Source organism: Canis lupus, chromosome 5 (assembly GCF_048164855.1).
Source record: "Canis lupus baileyi chromosome 5, mCanLup2.hap1, whole genome shotgun sequence".
In the NCBI taxonomy this organism is placed as follows: domain Eukaryota; kingdom Metazoa; phylum Chordata; class Mammalia; order Carnivora; family Canidae; genus Canis; species Canis lupus.
Window position 1 is genome coordinate 46,707,871 of NC_132842.1, and position 19,685 is coordinate 46,727,555.

At 36.8% G+C, this 19,685-nt stretch overlaps 1 protein-coding gene across 41 annotated transcripts in view; it reads right to left on the reverse strand.

Annotated features, from left to right (window-relative positions):
• The window catches only part of PDE4D (phosphodiesterase 4D), a 1,448,272-nt gene that overhangs the window by 198,168 nt on the left and 1,230,419 nt on the right, over positions 1 to 19,685 (reverse strand). For all 41 annotated transcript variants that reach the window (XM_072826549.1, XM_072826537.1, XM_072826539.1 and 38 more), the window contains 2 exons: positions 9,144 to 9,180; positions 1,110 to 1,183 (listed from right to left, as the gene is read on the reverse strand). In XM_072826549.1, coding sequence (XP_072682650.1) covers positions 1,110 to 1,183; positions 9,144 to 9,180 — 111 coding nt within the window. The remainder of the gene's footprint in view (positions 1 to 1,109; positions 1,184 to 9,143; positions 9,181 to 19,685) is intronic.

Genomic DNA, 19,685 nt, shown 5'->3' on the forward strand with positions numbered 1-19,685 from the left:
AAATTATATTTAAGCTGCACCCTAAAGTATGAATTACAGTTAGCCCAGTAGATGGAGTGGGGGTGGGGTGGGGAGGAGAAGGTGAGAAACGTTCAGACTGAGGAAACAGGACTGCAAAAATTCATTACCTGGAAAAAAGTGACAAAGGACTGACACTTCTGGGTTTCATTCGAATTATTTGCATCGTGGCATTCATATTGATCTTTTTAGAAACCTTTTCTATCACAGGAAATGCATGGATAATGGCCAAGCTTTTTTTTTTTTATTGTGGAACATGTGAATTTTGGAGGCAAATTACATTACTAGGGGATGGGAAATTCAGATTTTTCATTCTTTTATACATTTAGATAAGTTATAATTCCGAATAAATTTTTAGTCACTGTCCTCTTAATATTGAGTTTAAAAATGTTTTTTTCTAGAAAATTCTTTGGAGTTGAAATTTTAATCACTTGTTATTATTAATAATAGATTGTCAAAATAAGGAATATTTGAATATTTAGTTTTCCACTTAACTGTGAAAAATTGTTTTCCCTTTTGAGATTTTTCGCCTTTATCAGCACTTCCAAATAATAATCAAGTCCCATAGCAGCTTTCCTTCCTTCAAATGCTTTCTCTGTTATCACAGAAATCACAATGTTAATAATTGCCCCATGACGCTCCGGATCTGAGATTCAGTAACAGCAGTAGAATCAAAGACCTTTGGTAAGATATGATGCCTCTCCAACTAATTGTTATCTTAGAATTAAGAGGATGACTTTGGATTGACTTTAAGTCTTGATGAGATTCTTTGTCCATAATTAATTTATGAAGTAAGCCAAAACTATAAAGTTACCCTGAGTGTAAATAATTGGGCATAGGACTGATTATGCCAGAGGATTTCTGACAGATGCAATCACCGTATTTATTTCTCATACTACTTCACTTCTGATATTAGAACCATCACTACAAAGTATTTATAGAAAATTAACAGGACATCTTATGACTTAGTGTAAATGGTTAGACAACATGGCAACGACTCCAAGAAATCTAATATATTGCCCTGAGTTCAATCAACAGAGAAGACACCGTCTAAAAGTTCAGCAAGAAGGAGTGGGGAAAGGATAACTTACTTGCTAGGTGCTCGATCTTGCAAATTAGTTAATGCAGCAAAGTTGTTTCGTACAGTTCGCAGGCTGGCCAAGACCTACAACAAAAAGGGATTCTTTAAGCCACTTGGAGCACGGCCATCTTTCGTGCAATTTAAGATGGTTTGATGATTTAAAAAGTAGTCTGTTAAAGTGAAAACTTGATATTGCTTGTAATCTAGTTTTATATGCCACTAAAAAATCTTCGAGCCCTCAGTGAAGTTTATACGTATCTATTTGAAATCTAGGAGGCCAGACAGCAAAGATTTTCCAGATATTTCTCTTCATTGTTTATGAATATGATGACAGTAGCAGTAGTTTCTACAACATTACTGGATTCCTCAGCCACCAGAACAATATCCCAGGCAGAACACAGAAGGCTGTTGCATTTTATGCAGATTTGACATAGTATAATATAAAATCATAAACTCTTGCTTTAAGGGTTTTAAATATATATATATATATATTCCCGAGTTCTCTTCAAATATTCATCAAGAATGTCAGACTTTCAAAGTCAGAGATCTAGGTGAATTTTTAATTGTTTTTTCATCTTTGCTACACGGTTTTCTAAGAGAAATTATTTTCTTTATAAAGGTTATCTGAATCATTAATTGTAATATTTTTAGGGATGTATCTTCACATAAAAAGGGACCCCCCTCTCAATGTGCACAGAGCTGATCCATAGAAGATACTAAAAAAAAAAAAAAGGGTGTTGAATAAATGAATACATAGACACAACATACCAATATGTCCCTCTATCCCTGAAGATCCTTCTTTTTCTAATTCCAGTGCAAAACTAGAAGGTGGCAAAAGGATTGGAAGTAAAACTAGGATAGAAAATTTACAGTGGCTTTACTTGCCTTCCTTTCCACTAGAATGTGCAAGTGTCCCCCAGGGTGGAGCCTGTATTAGGTGCGACTCTAGGTAATCCAGGTGACAGCCAGAATATGAAGTTTCACTAAAACACAGATTTCAAATGTCCTAGTAGGTACTACATAACAGGCCAGGCTGCCTGGCTCTGTAATGTATTCGGTGTGTGAACTTAGACAAGTTATATAATCTCTGTGTGCCTCAGTTTCCTTTTCTACCACCAAGGATAGTGATAGCTGTCTCTGAGGGTTGTTGTGAAGATGATATGAAATGACAGCATAAGTGCCAAGGACAGTGCCTGGCAAACAGAAAAACTCAGCGAACATTAGCCCATTATGGCAACACACCAACAGATTAATGATTTGGCACATGCATGGGGAGTTTACTCAATGCCTATCACTGGTAACAGAGGGGGGAGGAATTTTTATAATTTATAAAAATTTATAATTTTTATAATTTATAAAAATATATAAAGCAAATTTATAATTGCCCCAAGTGTTCCAGAACTCTATCGAGAATGTTTTCATTGGGCACTGACTTAGACTAAAGTCAGTTAAATGTCTTTCTTTTCTTTTCTTTTTTCTTTCTTCTTTCTTTTCTTTCTTTCTTTCTTTCTTTCTTTCTTTCTTTCTTTCTTTCTTTCTTTCTCTTTCTTTGTCTTTTCTTTCTCTTTCTTTGTCTTTCTTTCTCTTTCTTTCTTTCTTTCTTTCTTTCTTTCTTTCTTCTTTCTTCTTTCTTTTTCTTTCTTTCTTCTTTCATAAATGGTTTCCTAAGGCAAAAATGTCTCAGACATTTCTGAAACTGGCATTAATTCTTATAAGTCACTGGGGTGCTGTTTATGCCCTGGGACAGTGACCTACAGCATTATCCCCTGAAGGAGTTAACGGTGCTTCCTGAGGTGCCAACCATGATTAATTCAGTCACTGGAAAAACCTGGCTCATTATCACATATAAACTTACGGCACTGAAAGGTCATGCTGCCTATGACGGTGTATTCAAATAGCCAACTGTTGACATCAGAGCCCGCTGTCTTTCACTAGGCATGAAATCTTGAATGATGCAGAAAATAAGTCTGATAAATGATCCCCTGTCATTAAATCAGGCAGGCCTAATTTGTGCTTTAAGAACTGAAAATCAAATACACTAATACAACATTTTAAATAAGATCATTGCACTACCCCAATGCTCCTTTTTCTAGGCAAAATTTTAACCTCAGAGTTCTGAGGACTTTATTTCTAATAAATTATAGTAAGTGCACTGCATTTGACACCTAGGTAAACAGAAATAGTGCTGCAGGTAATTCAATGCTCTACGCGCATTTGAAAGGAAACCTTAGTTCATGAAAGATATACTATAATCGCTTTTCTGTAAAATGGCTTTTGACTGTACTAATAAAGATATGAAATCAGATGATTTTGTTTCAGTTTTTAACTTAAACTTAATGTATGTCTTTTGCACAATCTGTATCTTCACATGGTACAGAATTTAAACAGAACAAAAGGGCAGAATGTAGAATGTATCCCCCTCATTAAAAAAGACAAAAAACAAAATTAATTGTTATTTGTGAGAAGAGGGCAGGGTAGATGAAATCAGGGAGGTATGCCCAGGGGAATTTAAAAAATATTGGTACTTATTTATTTATTTATTTGTACTATTCTATTTAACTATTTTAGTGTTCTTTATATTTTAGATAGTCACTAGATACATTCTCTTGAATGTATACGAAGTACTCTGGCTGTCTCCTCTGCGGACTTTTAGGTTGTCTCCTAAAGTTTGCTTTTACAAACGCTGCTGTAGTAAGTGTGTAAATCCATCATGCCTTATGTGTGCAAGTATTAGACCACTGTTTCTGTGATAGGACAATTAATACTTTATAAGTTTTATATTAAAGATTATTATATCCTGCACTATGGCACACATATGATCATGGCAGAAACATAAATAAAAGTTCCAGACAGAGGTGTCTGGGGGGCTCAGTTGGTTAAAGACTCTTGCTTTCAGCACAGGTCCTGATCTCAGAGCAGAGGGATCGAGCCCTGTGAGGGGCTCAGCTCAGCACAGAGTAGACTTGGGATCTTTCCTCTGGCTTGAGCATCTGCATCCCCTTTCTCTCAAACAAATAAATAAAAGTAAATCTTAAAAAAAAAGTTTCAGAGAAATATTATGGAAAGCACTGCCCTAGATTTAGTTGATTGATTCTAGGTGCTACATCACCAATGCACTTGGGGTAGTCTTTAACGCTCCCACTTGTCTTGCACCAGAGTGAGGAATCTGGTACCACACAGGCTGTGGGACAGACCTGGAAACAGTTTTACTCAAGCACTCGAGTCAGGATTCAATCATTCTCTGCTTTTGTTTTAGGACAGTTCTCACTACCCTTGAATTCAACCTTTTAAGCACCTTAGTCAGGGCTCCAATGCTCCTATACTTCTCTCCACTCCTTAATGCTTGTTAACCAAAAAGAACCTTGTGGTTTTCCCTTACATAGCTCAATGGTTAGAAAATTAAGGCCGTTTCTTTTTCTTCGGCCACTCTAAGCAAAAGTGTAATCGGTCAAGGTAAAAAATACGTTTGAAATGATGAGAAATATATGCACTTCAGGAAAGAAATTATGATGGTGCCATGGAACACTTTTGCAGAGATGGATCACGTACTGGCCGAGGAAAAGGATTAAGTGTTATTTACACACACCAATCTCAGCTTTTCTTAAATACTTTTAAACACTTATTAACCAATAGGATTCACTGAAAATAGCAGAAAAATGTGGGCTTCATTAAAAAGTCAAATAACTGAACGTTGTAGATTAGAAGGTATCCTTCAGTCCTAATGATTACTTGGAAATATTTAAAAAGGAGGTTGCTGTAAACAAGCAAAAAAGATGAGGCAACAAGGTTCTCCTTAAAACCCCCTGCTTAAAAAAGTAACGAAGAATTTTGAGGATTGTTTTTCATTCCAAGTACATTTCGTGTCACTAGAGGGCGCTAAAACACAGACCAACGACTGCCTCTGGCGGTGTATGTGTGGGGTGGGGAGTGGTGGTGAAGAATTCCTTGCCTTGGTTTTACTTCCAGAAAACAACAAACAAGACAACCAAACAATAACAACAACAACAAAACCTGCAGTCAAATTATGATTAAGGTCATTTTGATAGAAAACTTTCCAAGTGATGTTTTGGTTAAACCGTATGAAATTGCTCTTCTCGTTTGCCAACAAAGGTTGAGTATTGATGATTTCATACAGTTCAATTTAAAGAGCACTGATTTCTAGAGGATGCTAGCTGTAACTTATTTTAATGAAAGATCAAGGAAAAACTAACAGAAGCAACTGAACCGTGAGGACTAGCCTCTTTCAGAGCCCAGCAGGGAGCGCCCAGTGGCTTCCTCAAGCCTGGGAGGCAGACAGGCCACAAAGTGGCTGCTGCTGGGTGAAATGGGGCAGGGCCCCTTGGGAGCATTAAAAAAATATATTGACAATGTTGTCTTACCAAAGGAATAGTAGTATTCTATAGTGTTAATGATTAGTACTTTTTAAAATATATATATATAAACTTATCCCAGGTGCTGTATTTTGATTAGAGAAATTTGAAATGCCTCATCTGTTCCTACCCTATAGATTTAAATCCGGCAATACCTCGGTCTGAATAAACATGAGGGTTCTCCAGGGATCCAAGAAAATAGTTGGGCATTTTCTGTCTCTTGTTTAGTCAAATATTCCACTTCTTTAAACATTCCATACTTCAAGATGAGAATTCTAACTAACTGGTAGTTTCACAAGGTAGTACCAGATATCTCGGTGGATGTGGCAGAGGCAACTGATTACAAAGCAGAGTTTCCTTCATTTCATCAGTGTTGTGACTTGTTGGTATTCTTAGTCCCCCTAAAGAACTCTGGCCAAACTGTCACTATACTTTCAGGAGGAAAGGGCCAATTGTGGAGTGGCATGACATGGCATGGCATTAGGATTCCTTTTAACACCTAGCTTTTGTGCCTAAGGAAATTCCCACATCAGAAGATTTCAATAAAAACACAGAATATGTCAAAATGGAACTAAATCACATCTATAAAGATGTCATTTTTTGAGGACCAAAAGGATTCTGACCTTAGAGAGGAAGCATAAGAAATTAGAAGCGGCAAACAGTTTAGGTTAAGTATTAGCAAGAATTTCTTACTCTGACAATGCTGTAGATACAAGGACTCAACCTGAAGCAGTGTTCTAGGACCCTTTCTGAAGATTACAACTATCCCAGATGGGTGGGGGTTCAGCCCTGTGATCAAATTGGATGTCTTTCTAAATTCTCTTATAACAAGATTTTGTTCTCTTAGCTTCACAGGAAACCATGACTGGGGGAAAAAAAAAAACAAAACAAGAAGAGATCCTTTCATATATTAGAAAGGCACTCAGGCATAAAGAAATAAATTCTCAAGTGGAGGCAGATGAGGTGGCTTTGGGAGACTTCTGACCACTTTAGATAGTGTGAGGCCAGTTATTAAGAATCATGGGAAAGAAAATACACACAGAAAAAAAAAAAACCTAGGGGGATATAAAATAAAATGTCAATATTAGTTATTTGGGGATTTGGAACTATGGGAAATTTTCATTTTCTTCCTTTTCCTTATATTTCTTTTCTATACTTTTTATGGAAAAAAAATTCTATTTTGAAAGCAATGTCTTTTTTAAAAAATATTTTATTTATTAATTTTAGAGAAAATGGGAGTTGGGGGAGGGGGAGAGGGAGAGAGATCCTCAAGCAGACTCCCCACTGAGCACAGAGCCTGACAGGGAATGGGCCTCATTCTCATGACTCTGAGATTATGACCGGAGCTGAAATCAAGAGTCAGACACTTCACTGACTAAGCCAGCCAGGCACTCTCAAAAGCAGTGTGTCTTTTTAACCAGAATAATTTAGTGTGAAATTCTAAACTCCAAAGCATGCTGGAGAGGAAGGGGATGATTTTTCAGCCTATTTGAACAATGTCCTGTGTGACGTGTCTAACATCAAGTCTCCTGTCCATTTATTTGCAAAAGCAACTATGGTATATTAAGCCAAATAACGTTGGTATCACTTCAAGTGATATAAACATTTCTTATTTTAAGCATTATATATAATATTTAGTATTCAATTATGAATAGCATATCTTATATTAAAAATTTGAGGAGAAAAAAAATTTGAGGAGTTATTGGTTAAGTCAACAAAATATGCCAGCAGTGTTCAACAGGGCTTAAGAGAAGGTCGTAGACAAATTGTTACTAGAGTAGGCCTTCTTTTTTACCTGCTTTCCCAAAGATGACCCATCGGTGGTGAAATTGCTCAGGATTTAACAGGATTTTTATTTTTTTGATTCTAATATAGCTTTCCATATCATATACCCAAGTAAAGGCCATTTGTGCAAAATACAAAGTACTTAAAAAAAAATCTGCAGCCCCCTGGGACAATGACCACCTTTCATAAGGTGTTATGAGTTATTAAGCTAATCATAAGCAAATTCTTCTAAACACATTTTAGGATTATTTTTAGGCATCAGATATGCCTACATATTACACAGAGTTGGTTATATTCAAATCCTAATTTCAAATGAATAATTATACATATTTATTTTAATAGTTTACTAACATACACTAAATGATTTTTTACATATGTGCATATTTCTCAGTGTACTAAAATTCTGTTAGTTTTGTTGCAATTTATAAGTTTACTACAGAATATGTCTAATAATATAAAAGGCTAGATTTCCTAGGAATTTAAAGACCATTGATGGCAAAGACCAAATCAAATTTATTAATCTATTTATTGGAGAAAAGAAATCTATTTATCAAATAAAAATATTAATTATTATTTTAAAAATACTACTTGAAGTATCAGACAGATTTTTTCATTTTTTACTATATGTTTTATATATATATATATTCTTCTTTTTTCCTTATAACAGTATCTAGAGATTTTACTTAGAAGCAAGAATAACTACCTCAATAAACTGTATAGTTAGAATGATTGTTTCTATGCTTGGTGGTGGTTGTGTATGTTATCTTTCCTGATTTTAACTGTTCACCCAGCTCTCAGCTCTTAGAAAAGTACTAAGTATTATTGTAAATTGTAAATAGTACTAAGTACTATTGAGTACTTATGGGTACTCAATAGTAATCAACTAAAAATCCCCAAGTTTGTATGATCTTGTTACCTGAAAATATGATTAAAACTTTGAAGAGCTGTAAATGTTTTTGAACATAGAAATATAGGTACTAGAAAGAATTTATGATTTCCAGCAAAACCTAAAGCAAACAAAACCTTAACTTCTAAAAGATATGGTGGTCATATTCTATTTCTAATTGCTTGCAGGAATGAAAGAAATCACTCTAATATGATGTGTTATTTATGGATTCATTAAATTTTTGGTCTAAATTATAGGAATCACAAAATTTCAGGAAATTTGAAAAGGGGAAGAATTACACATCATCCTCAACACTCAAACACTGCCATTATGTGTCTTTAAACACTCAACGTTTAAAAAGTCTTTAAAAAAACTCTGTTATAACATTTTAGAGATGAAAGAAAGAGCACTTACTAATTACAACACTTAAAATTCATTTTGTTTTCTAGAAATTGTGCTGAGCATTTTACAAGCTTGGTATTATTTTACTGTCTTATAAACCTCATCAAGTGGGTTGTCTTGGAACTGTTATTTAGCAGAGGAGTAAACCAGGCTTGGAAAAGTTCAGTGACTTGCCCAAGGCCATTCACTGAGCAAGAGGAAGAGATGGGGTTTGAACTGGGGTCTACCTTTATCCAGGCAAGCCCTCCAGTTGAAAAAAAAAAAAGCAGGAGAGAACCTAAATGAGTTCTCTCTCTATATATATAATATAGTATATATATTATATATATCAATTAAGGAAATATGGTCCCATTTAAGTATGTCACTTAGGTGATTTGTAATCTGAAGCAGAGACATTCTTTGGGTCTATGGGCTTAGAGGAACCAGTCCAATACGATTAAAGTCACATTCTCTAGCATTGTCTTTGAATTACTTAAATGAACCACATAATTTTTAATTGTATTTGCACCTGCCTTAGAATGAAGTTAAGAACCAGAACTAATCCCCCAAGTTAAATGTGCACGTCTGTGAGAAACCTGCCCACTCACCAAACTGTGCTTACCTGAGCAAATGGGGTCACAATCAAGTCATCTCCATGTCTGAAAGAGAAACCAAATCCCATGTTAGAGATTATAACCTGTGATCACTTCTGATCACTATTCAACAGTAAGTTGCACTTTGATGAATTTCCATAAAGCGTTACAGTAATTCCGGCCTTATTCCTCTGCACATGTGCTTCCCCGCCAGTGGGCTGAAAAACAAAGTCCTCTGGGCTGTTGGCCATCGTCCAGCTGCCTGGCTACCAGGGGCTTCTCGGTCATCAAGCAAGGTCGCTGCTGCTTACTGCGGGCGTGCCAGGGTGGCGACAAGCTTCGGGCCGGCAGTGGGGCCTGGGTTCCCCTGTGGCCTCTCACGCAGGTATCAGGAAGGGGGCGTGGAAACAGCTGGCAACTGTGGCGGGAGGCCCCTCGACCACCTGACGTCTGAAGGGCAGGGGCGTCGGTGTGAGTGGCGCAGAGGGCGGGTGGCTGCAACCGGGGTGGGGGGGCAAGGTTGCCCTGCGTTGCCCCCCATGCGCTGCACGGGCTGGGGCGCAGGATGGGGGCGGGGCCCGCAAAGGCGAGGGGAGGCGGGCCACGTCCTCTGGGGGCGGAGAGGCCCCGGGGCCCACAGCCCTTCAGTGGGATTTCCTAGCGGGGGTCGGGGGACCCGTGAGATGCGTTTCCAAGATCTCGGCGGGGTATCCTTGGGATCTGGCTCACTGAAGCCTCCCATCAGCAGTGAGTGTGGTCACCTCCTCCGAAAGCTTCCTGGACGTGACCCTGGGAGCCCTGCAGCTGAACCGTGCGCTCGGTCCTGAGCAATTCTGAAAAGGACCCAAGGACACCCCATGAAGCACGCTTCAGATCGAGCAGCACATGGGTGACGACAGGACACGGGTCGTCAACAATGATTAGACCATTTGTTACGGGCCACCATCAAATTACACAGAGATCCTGAAATGCAAAGTGTGGTAAAATAAAAGGCAGGAAAGGTTGGAGCACACTTAAAAAAAAAATGTGTGTAGTTTTTGTTTTTGTTTTTGTTTTTAAACGTGTTATTTTGCACCACCCATCCCTCACTCCAGGATTGCATTTTGGGGGGCATCTGTTCTTTTGGTAGATTATTCAGAGGGTCAAAATTCAAGGAATTTCAAATCTAGATATTTTCCTTGTGCAGGGAGCATGCTAATCTTCCCTGTATCGTCTTATAAGCACCTGACTACAAAGTTCATTTTCTAAGAACTAAGTTATGCTGACCAAGGCACACTACTAATCCGAAATTGTTCCCTGAAAATAAGTCTTCTCATTTTTTTAGTACATGTGCTGCCGAAGCAAGCAGTCTTCTCATTTTTTACATGAATTACATTGGATGACTCTAAACTAAAACAGGTGTGAATGATTATTAAAACATGAATTTTTTCTTTGGTTGAATTTTACTTCTAAGCTCTGTAAAAGATGTATTTTGAATATACAATATTTAGAATGATTTACCAATCTTGCTTCCCTTTGCTGTCAAAGCAGAAAGAAAGACAGCTATAATTTTAGTGATGGAGATATTTCATTCTTGCTCAGAAATTGTTTTTGCCAAATACCTCAAGATTGTCTCATTTCAGTAATGGTAAAATTATTTCTACTATTTCAATGGGCAGGTTATAGCCTATCCTTTTTCAAAATGATGTAATGGTTAAATAATCAAATTCAAATGATGTAATGGTTAAATAATCTTTGAATATGTAATGAATATATAACTTTTAAGTCTTTGTCTACGTCCTCACCTCGATATTAAAATGTTTTATCAGAACTACTGTCACAAGTACAATGGCACAGGTAAAATATATGTTATTTTGTGTATGGAAGAAAATAAATATGTGAATATATATTTTAAATGTACCCTGTAACATGCTTATAATAATAAAAGATCATTAAGGTGCAAGGAAGATTCATTTTTGTTATTACCTATAATTTGGCTTACAGGACTGTGAGTTCTAATCACTGGTAAATGCACACACATACACAAAAGCATATGATAGAATATGATCCTGAAATGCTGTATTTGAATGACCTTTCCAACAAGGAACTTTTTTAAACAAAGAAACTTAGTTAATAAAAGCATAGTTAGAAGGAATGATAACACCACACAACAAGATTACTAGGGATCCCCCCAAAATGGGAAGAGACTCCTAGGATCCCCTATAATTTGATGAGAAACTCAATTCAAATTTGCACAGTGACCATTATCTGGAGACTTTGAAATTGTACCTCTTGGTGATAGGATTCCTCTGAAGACAATTATGTAATATTGTCTCTCATTTAAATAAAATCAAACAAACATAGCAACAACACACTTTAATTTTTAAAAAAATGGAAGGGTAACTGCTTTAAGGAAAGAAAGTAGATTTTGTCGGGGGCGGGGGATTGCTATATTTATAGGACAGGTGGGAAGTAACATGGGATGGGAGGGTGGGATCAGAAAAAAGCTCAATTTTTGACCTTGTGTGTATGCCCGTGAGTGATGAGGGCATTCATACGCAGGTAACAGTCACAGTGGTCAGTGGCCCGCAGCCTCAGGTCTCATGATGTGGAAGGAGGCACTCAATCACCCGCCACCGTGGACTGAAACAGAGCTGGGGAGGGCTGGCTGGCCCCTCTCCCACAGAGAACTCGACGAGTCCTGTGAGCAGGGGATACAAGGCTCCCTGCACATGCACTGCTGAATTTTCTCTTTTCCTCAAGTGGAATGACAGTAGGAGACGAGAAATACTCCCTGTGCCTTTGGCTATCCTTCCCCTACTTGGGTATCATTTTTACTACTTTATTTTCTGCCCTCATTCTTTTTTGTAATAAGAAGCCAGAAACATTAGCAAAAAGCTGATGGAGAGAAACCCCAAAGCAAACCCTCAAAGAGACTTCACTGGGATTCGGGAACCATTCAAAGCCCTTGAATGTGGCAAAGCCCCTCGTCATCTAACAAAGTGAATTCACCCAACAGCAACACCTGGATATAGTTTTGCAAACTAGTTGGTTTCAAAATTGTGTTGAAGCACACTTGGCAACCTCTCCACGCTTCATCATTACCAAACCAGATGGAAAAGCAGCTAAGGTTAATCAGAAGGAAGTTTTTACTTTATTAATCAAAGCCCCCTAAGCCTATGATACCAAAAGCATTAAGGGCCACAAAGTACCAGCTGCCTCTGAATGTCATGCCCTGCAAGGATCAATACTCAGCAGCACAGGGGTTGTGTGAAGGAGCACTCTGAAGGGGAGCCATGGGCTAAGGCTTACTTTCCGAATCTAATCTCAAGCAAACTTCTATGTCTTCCGTGCTTCACTCTATCCGGCTATAAAATTAGAAAGAAATTCTCCTCTGGAGTTTGTCAGAGAAGATTAGGGAACTGATAAACTGTGTCTTTTGAAATCCTGGCTCAAAGCCATGACCCATTCATCAATTCACCCTGGATCCACCTCTTCTGGAATTGAAGAGAAACCACTGTCATATGTTCTCATTTCTAGTATGTACATAACTGGGCATCTTGGCTACCTGACAACCACCAAGAATTAGCCACAGGAGGATTACATCTACTCACCACTATACTCCCATGTTCATGGAAGTACAGACATATAAAATACACAAACAAACAAATATGGAAACAGATTTCTATATTTGACCTTTTATAAAACTAATATATATATTTTGAATAAGTAATTTGCATATGAACTGTAGAAACTTTGGAATATTAAAAAAAAAAAACCTTGCAGAACTACTCAAAAATAACTGTCAATAACATTTTCCTTCTGAATGCACGGAAGTGCATGTGTGTTATGTTATATATGATTTTTATGGAACGCATGATTTCATACACAGAATCATACTGTGTATTTCATATCTTACTTTTAACATTAAACATATTGAGTCATGAAAAACTGTACACGCCTTTATACTTTTAAAATATTTTTAATGATTTCAATCTATTTTTAGTAGATGTCAATCCAAACGTATTAAAATGTAAGCGCTGATTCTATTTTAAAATTAAAACAATTTTAAATGAGTTATGAATATTTAAATTCATTTCAGTCCTTCATTCCTTTAAAAACAACTCAGTAAAGAAAATGTGCTTATTTTGAGAAAACACTCAAAAGATAAAGCTAAATATTAAAATATTACATGAAGAACTGCGTCCATTGATAACAAATTTATGGGGATGTTGAATATTTTATGTTGTTACCCTTTTAAACTAAAATCACAAAACTATGGCTTCAGACAATAAAGGTAGTATTATGGAAAATCTGGCTGCCAAGAACATTTTGTAAAACTAAATTATATTTTTCCACAGATATCATTTTTAAAAGGTGACCTGTTTTTCCAAAAATATAATGTTGGCTTTGAGAAACTAAAAGTGTCACATTTAAGAATATAATGAAGCTTTTAAAATTACTTATGAAGAAGACATTATGATTTTGGTAAACTCCTAGTATGTATTATACTGCTAAAACAAAAAACAAATGAAAAAATGTGCTTCATTTGTGTCAGATTCACTTGATGATATTGCTCCTTTGTACTGCTTGGGTTTTAAATTTAGAACTGGCTACACTCTAAGTAAAATAAATAAATAAATAAATAAATAAATAAATAAATAAATAAATAAATAAATAAATAAATAAATAAGAAAGTAAGTAAGTAAGTAAGTACTACCCACATTTATGGAATCCCAGGGAATGAATTTCCTATGTGACAAAGCCAACCTTGGCCAGACCCAAATCTGATTTTCCTCTTTGAAGCTACTGCCATGTAGAATTCAAGTAGTCCCCTTACCACAAAAGCTTGGTCCTGTGGTCAAAAGTCACAACTACCAAAAATTGCATTTTGGCAGCAATGTTCAACATTTTACTGAGAACCTAAAATAATGTACGTTAATATAAGAGCAAAATTAAAAGAAAGCTGTTCAGTATTGTGTAAGGTGGTATCTTCCAATTTGAATTTTTTCAGTGTCAAACTCCAAGCCACATTTGTGTGTATTTATAGATATAGTTTTGATGGTATTTTGATAATGCTAACTATAGCTATACACAAGTATAGTCATCTAGTTGGAATGTTTACCCTAACTGGAGAGCACCTTTGTATTTATATTCCCTACCAGTACAAAAAGGAAAAAACAAACCAGTAGCACTTTCCTCAATTTTAACAGACAAATAAGTTAATATAAAAACAGGTATGGGGCACCTGGGTGGCTCAATTGGTTGATTGGAGGACTCTTGATTTTGGCTCAGGTCATGGTCTCAGGGTCTTTGGATCAAGCCCCATATTGGGCTCTGAGTTCACTGATGAGTCTGCTTGGGATTTTCTCTCTCTTTCCCTCTGCTCCTCTCTGCCCCTCCCCCCTCTAAAATAAATAAAGCTTAAAACAGAAATTACATGTAAATGCAAAAACTAAAAACTAAAAAACCAAACCAAATAAAAAAACCCCCATCATTACCAATGACTTACAAAACTAAACAATCTTTGCCTACCTACTGATTTGCATGTCCTTCCACCCTAAAATAAAATAATGAATGCAGTGAAATAAAATAATTGCTGGTTTCTAACCAGGTGATAATTCTGGCTGATAGCTGAATATCATATATCCATATTCAGAGTATAGCAAGATTGTATGCATGCTATATGTTACAAAGTCCTCTGAAGATGGCATTTACGTGTCTATATGTTTATATGTAAATATATATAAATGTGTGTGTGTGTGTGTGTGTGTGTGTGTGTAATCCTTAGGGAAATTTTATGGGCTCTCTTTCCTTTGACAGAAGGATGCTGGTTTTCCGCCTTTGTACTTCAAATAATAGGGAAAAGAGGAGGTACTCTGGGAGAGAAAACCCACTACCATCCTTATTAGCATAAAGAGAATTTACTTTATTATTTTGCCCATACAATTCAATGGAAAAAATCTTTAAAGCACATCTACTCTGCAAATGTTACATTTTAAGGAATACTTCATGTGATTAAAACATCAAATAATGTGTCCACGCAGAACCTGCATTCTGGGGTAGGGTAGGACATATATGGGAAATTTCTGTGCCTTCTTCTTAATTTTGCTGTGAACTGAAACTGCTCTAGAAAGCTAAGTCCTCAAATCAAAAAAAGTCCTCAAATTAACAAATAATATATATTTGTTATATATATATATATTTTTATATTTGTTATATATTAAACAAAAATATATAACTTTAGAAGTGGACATGACCTTAGAAGTTATTTAGTCTTCTGAAATTTAAATCCTTTGCTCATTTATTATTTTAAGAATTATGGCCTAGATTGATACTTGGCCCCCTAAATTTTTTTTTTTAAGATTTTATTTATTGATTCATGAGAGACACAGAGAGAGAGAGGCAGAGACACAGGCAGAGGGATAAGCAGGCTCCCCATGGGGAGCCTGATGTGGGACTTGATCCCAGGACCTGGGGATCATGCCCTGAGCCAAAGGCAGATGCTCAACCACTGAGCCATCCAGGCGCCCCGACCCCCCAAAATTCTTAAAACAAAAGTCCTCAATTTTTGGCCCACATGTGCTCTTATCACAAGCACTGATGATAAAGTAAATTGAGGTGCAGTTACTGTAACATAAGCAAAAATGCTCTAGCCTGAAGTGTTATCTCTTCTTTATTTGTCATAAAACAAAAATGTAGGCTTCATTAGAGAAGGTACATGATACTAATAAATCCCCTCTAACTTGTTAGTTATATGATGGTACAAAAGACAATCTGTTTTTAAAATTACATATCAAAACCTTTTCCAATTTTAGTAAGTTAAAAAGGGCGTATAGCTATAGTCACTAAGCATATTAGTTACTTTGTTCAGTGAAAGCCCCTACAATGGAAGAATTCTTCCGGGTGTGCTGATGTCACAAACTACTGTGGTAGCATTGAGTATGGACTTCTGTGGAGGGGGAGAAGTATGGGGAGGGTTGAGGACTCAGCAGTGCTCTCACTTTGTGTTCTAGGAACAGGTTCTTCTTTCACAGAAATAGATCTTATTCGATAGTCCCATTCTTAAGGTCAGTGACCTTGCCCTCTTGGTCTTCCTCCAGGATGGGTTTTAGGAAGAAAGATTTATGGGAAGCTAATGCAACAATTTTTAAAAGATCTTCATGTGGTAAAAGAATTCAGTAGGTTAAAAAGAAGGACATGATCAAATAGAGAAGAGTGAGAGCAGGATCGTTTTATGCATGCCTACTATGTGCCAGACACGGTGTTCTACTGGCACACCGTATTTAATTCTGATGACTAGTACATTCAAAGGATGCTCATATTCCCATTCTAAGATAAGGAACGGGACTCAGGGAACACAAGTAACTCAGGGACAGTCATGCCCTTGGCAAGTGGCAGAGTTCAATGGTTTCCAAATGCCAGGCTGAGAGCTGGTGCTTGCCCAACAGAACATTCATTGGTCCTTGTCAAAGTGAGAATAAACATGGACCATGGGATGAGGTTTCAAACAACGTAAACACATTCCTTTTGAAAACTCTCCTTAATTCTAAGATCATGCCCTTTTTTATTGAAATGGAAATGCCTTTTAAAGACCAGATTGTGTATACTGATGAGGATTTTCTTGTTAATGTCCTTTATGTGACAAAGTATGTGGTTTGTAACCCTTGGTCAGTCTCCTGGGTAGTTTTTGAAATCTTACCGGGTCATGAAATCCCAAGGCAAGGTAATGTGTAGTGTGGCTGGATTTAAGTGCAGGCTTTAAAAACACTGTTTAGTTTCTACCACACCATGTTGCTTTCTGCATGCTTAAATGGATTCAGACTATTCTGAAGCCACACGGTAATGCATATTCCAGACTGAAACAGTACTGTCCAACAGAAATTTCTGCAATGATGGAAATATTAAATATTCTCTATCCATGCTGTCTAAAACAGTATCCACTAGCCACATGTTGTTACTTAGGACTTGAAATGTGCCTACTGCAACTGGGGAAACTGAATTTTGCTGTAATTTTAATTAATGAGAAGGTCTCATGTGGCTCATGGCTATCATGTTAACCACTAAAGCTCTTGAGCAATCTTTAGGAAACTTCAGTTGCAAGTCTTCCAAGGGAAGACAATCTTTAACATAACTGGGGGAAAAAAGCATCTACTCCAAGCTTAGAGGCAAAAGGACATCGATATATTAACAGAACAAAATTCCTGACTGTTTGGCAAAGGCCCTAAGTTAAAAGATTTGCCCAGGAGCCCATCAAGATTCTCCATCCCTTAAAGAGAAATCAAAATTTTAGTTTAAGTGTTTTACTTCTTTATTACATTCTCATCTAAAGGCTGTTGTGCCTGCCAGCAAATACCAAACCCAACGTTGATCAAAATCATTAGTTCAGGGTCAAGATATCTGAATTCTAATTCATGGTGTGTGTGTGTGTGTGTGTGTGCACTCACCTGCATGTACTCAATCACATGCAAGACACAATATTGTTTAGTAGAATTTTGTAATTTCTAAAATGGAGCTAATGATATTTTCCTTAGTTTCCTTAATATGATTGTTTTGAGGATCAAGCATGAAACTTCATGGGAGAACTCTCCATCAACTATAAAGTTTCTACAGATGCCAGACAAGTACTCTGTACTCCTAAGCATGAACTAAAAACTGGTCAAAAAATAAAGGTGTATATATTTCACTCCTCAAAGAGTCTCCTGAAGCTTAGCCACAAAGGAGGGAACATGGTCCGCCTTGTGAACATCCCAAACTTGAACTGGTGAACACAAGATTTTTTCAGGCATCTTTGAAACATGTTTTTGTCACTTTGCTCCTGTGTTTGGAGAACTGGATTCTAGATAAGCTGTCTGCCTGGGAAACACTAGTCTCTTCCTCAATAAATAGTACAGGATGGGCTCCCTGCCAACAATGCAAAACAAACAAACAAGAGACCAAGAAATAGTGACCTGTATTAGAAATTTTACCTCAACGCTACAGTAGGTGGAATAAATGAATCAAAACCCAGTGTACTGAATGAACATAAAGGATACATACGAAAAGACAACATATGCATGTCAACACATGCAATGAACTCTATGATATAATGTAAAATATTTCTATCAACTGCCTTCTTTATAGTTTCTGTAGAAATGCATTTGTAATTGACAATTATAATGATTGGATGAAAGTTTTGTTCTACTGAATTTAAAAAATGTTGCCATGGGGACCAGTAGATAGCACATAAATCATAAGGCTTGTTTTCTTTTTTGGCAAAACACAATACAACAAAACAAAACAAAAAAAAAACAAAAAGTCAAACAGAGAAACAAACAAAAAAATAACCAGCCAAACAAACACAACTGGCCCTGTGCAAAGAAGGAGTTCAGCCTAAAGTTCTCTAAGCTGTAAAGAAGGACTGGAAGTAGAGCTGTGAAAGGCTGAGATCTGCATACAGCCTTGTTCTCCCTGTGAGTGAAACAATGAGCTGAAAGATCTTGGTTTGGGGGCCATTCACAACCTTTTACTAGGAGACAATGCCATTCACTGAAGTGCTTCACCCATTCTCACCCATTGTCACAGGGCAACTCCCACATTTGCAGAGGGGTGCACAGCCATTCCCTCTTCCTGTTTTTAACTTGTCCACTTCCAGTGAGAAGTTGTAGGAACTGCCGCCTCACATATGTCTAGACATAACTGTCTACTGATCAATGACAACACATTTTTCTGCACCAACGTTAAGAAAATGCCTGAAACCTCAAGACGATTACCAAACAGCTGACCAAAAAAACCAGAGAGAAATTGCAATAAGCAGGTGGAAGAGCTGTGCTATTTCTTCAGCATATCTCACCTGAGCTACACAACAAAGTGCCAGGAATCTGATAGCAAGGCCCAGTGTTTGATATTCTTTTTTTTTTTTTCTGAAGAAAAAACATGCATCTGGTTTCTTTGTCCATTTTTATAATAGACCTACCTAATAGTAGGTCTTTAAGTGTTTCATATTGCAGGGATTTAGTGAGAATGAGTTACTCATTAAGTCTGAGGCAAAAGTATAGCTTCATGATCAAACATTTAGAAGTTTAAATAGCTAATTTCCACAGCGCCTTTTTCTCTTAGGTGTGGGAACTGAGGAACTCAGTCTTATGTCAAGAAACACATCCCATAAATGTTTCAACACTGTGATGACTTTTTCTTATAAGGCTCAGACAACAGTACAGAACACATTGAGAACAATTTGCTAAGTATCTAAGACCAACAAGCAAAATAAATATTTAAAGTGACTGATATGGTAGTGAATAAAGATATATAGATATAGATATAGATATATATAATAAGATATATATCTATATATATTAAGATAGATAGATAGATAGATAGATAGATAGATAGATAGATAGATAATCTATCTATCTTAATATTGACTGGGTAACCTCTTCAATCCAGAATTTACAAAAAGTAAATGAGAGGAATGCATGACACAAACAAAAGTTTTCTCTTATTTTCATGGGCCTATGGCATCTTCAAACAGTACCCTGACATGGAGTAGGCACTGTCAATATTTGCTGAATGAGGAAAAGCATGATACTTTCATTAAAAAATACACCAATTAA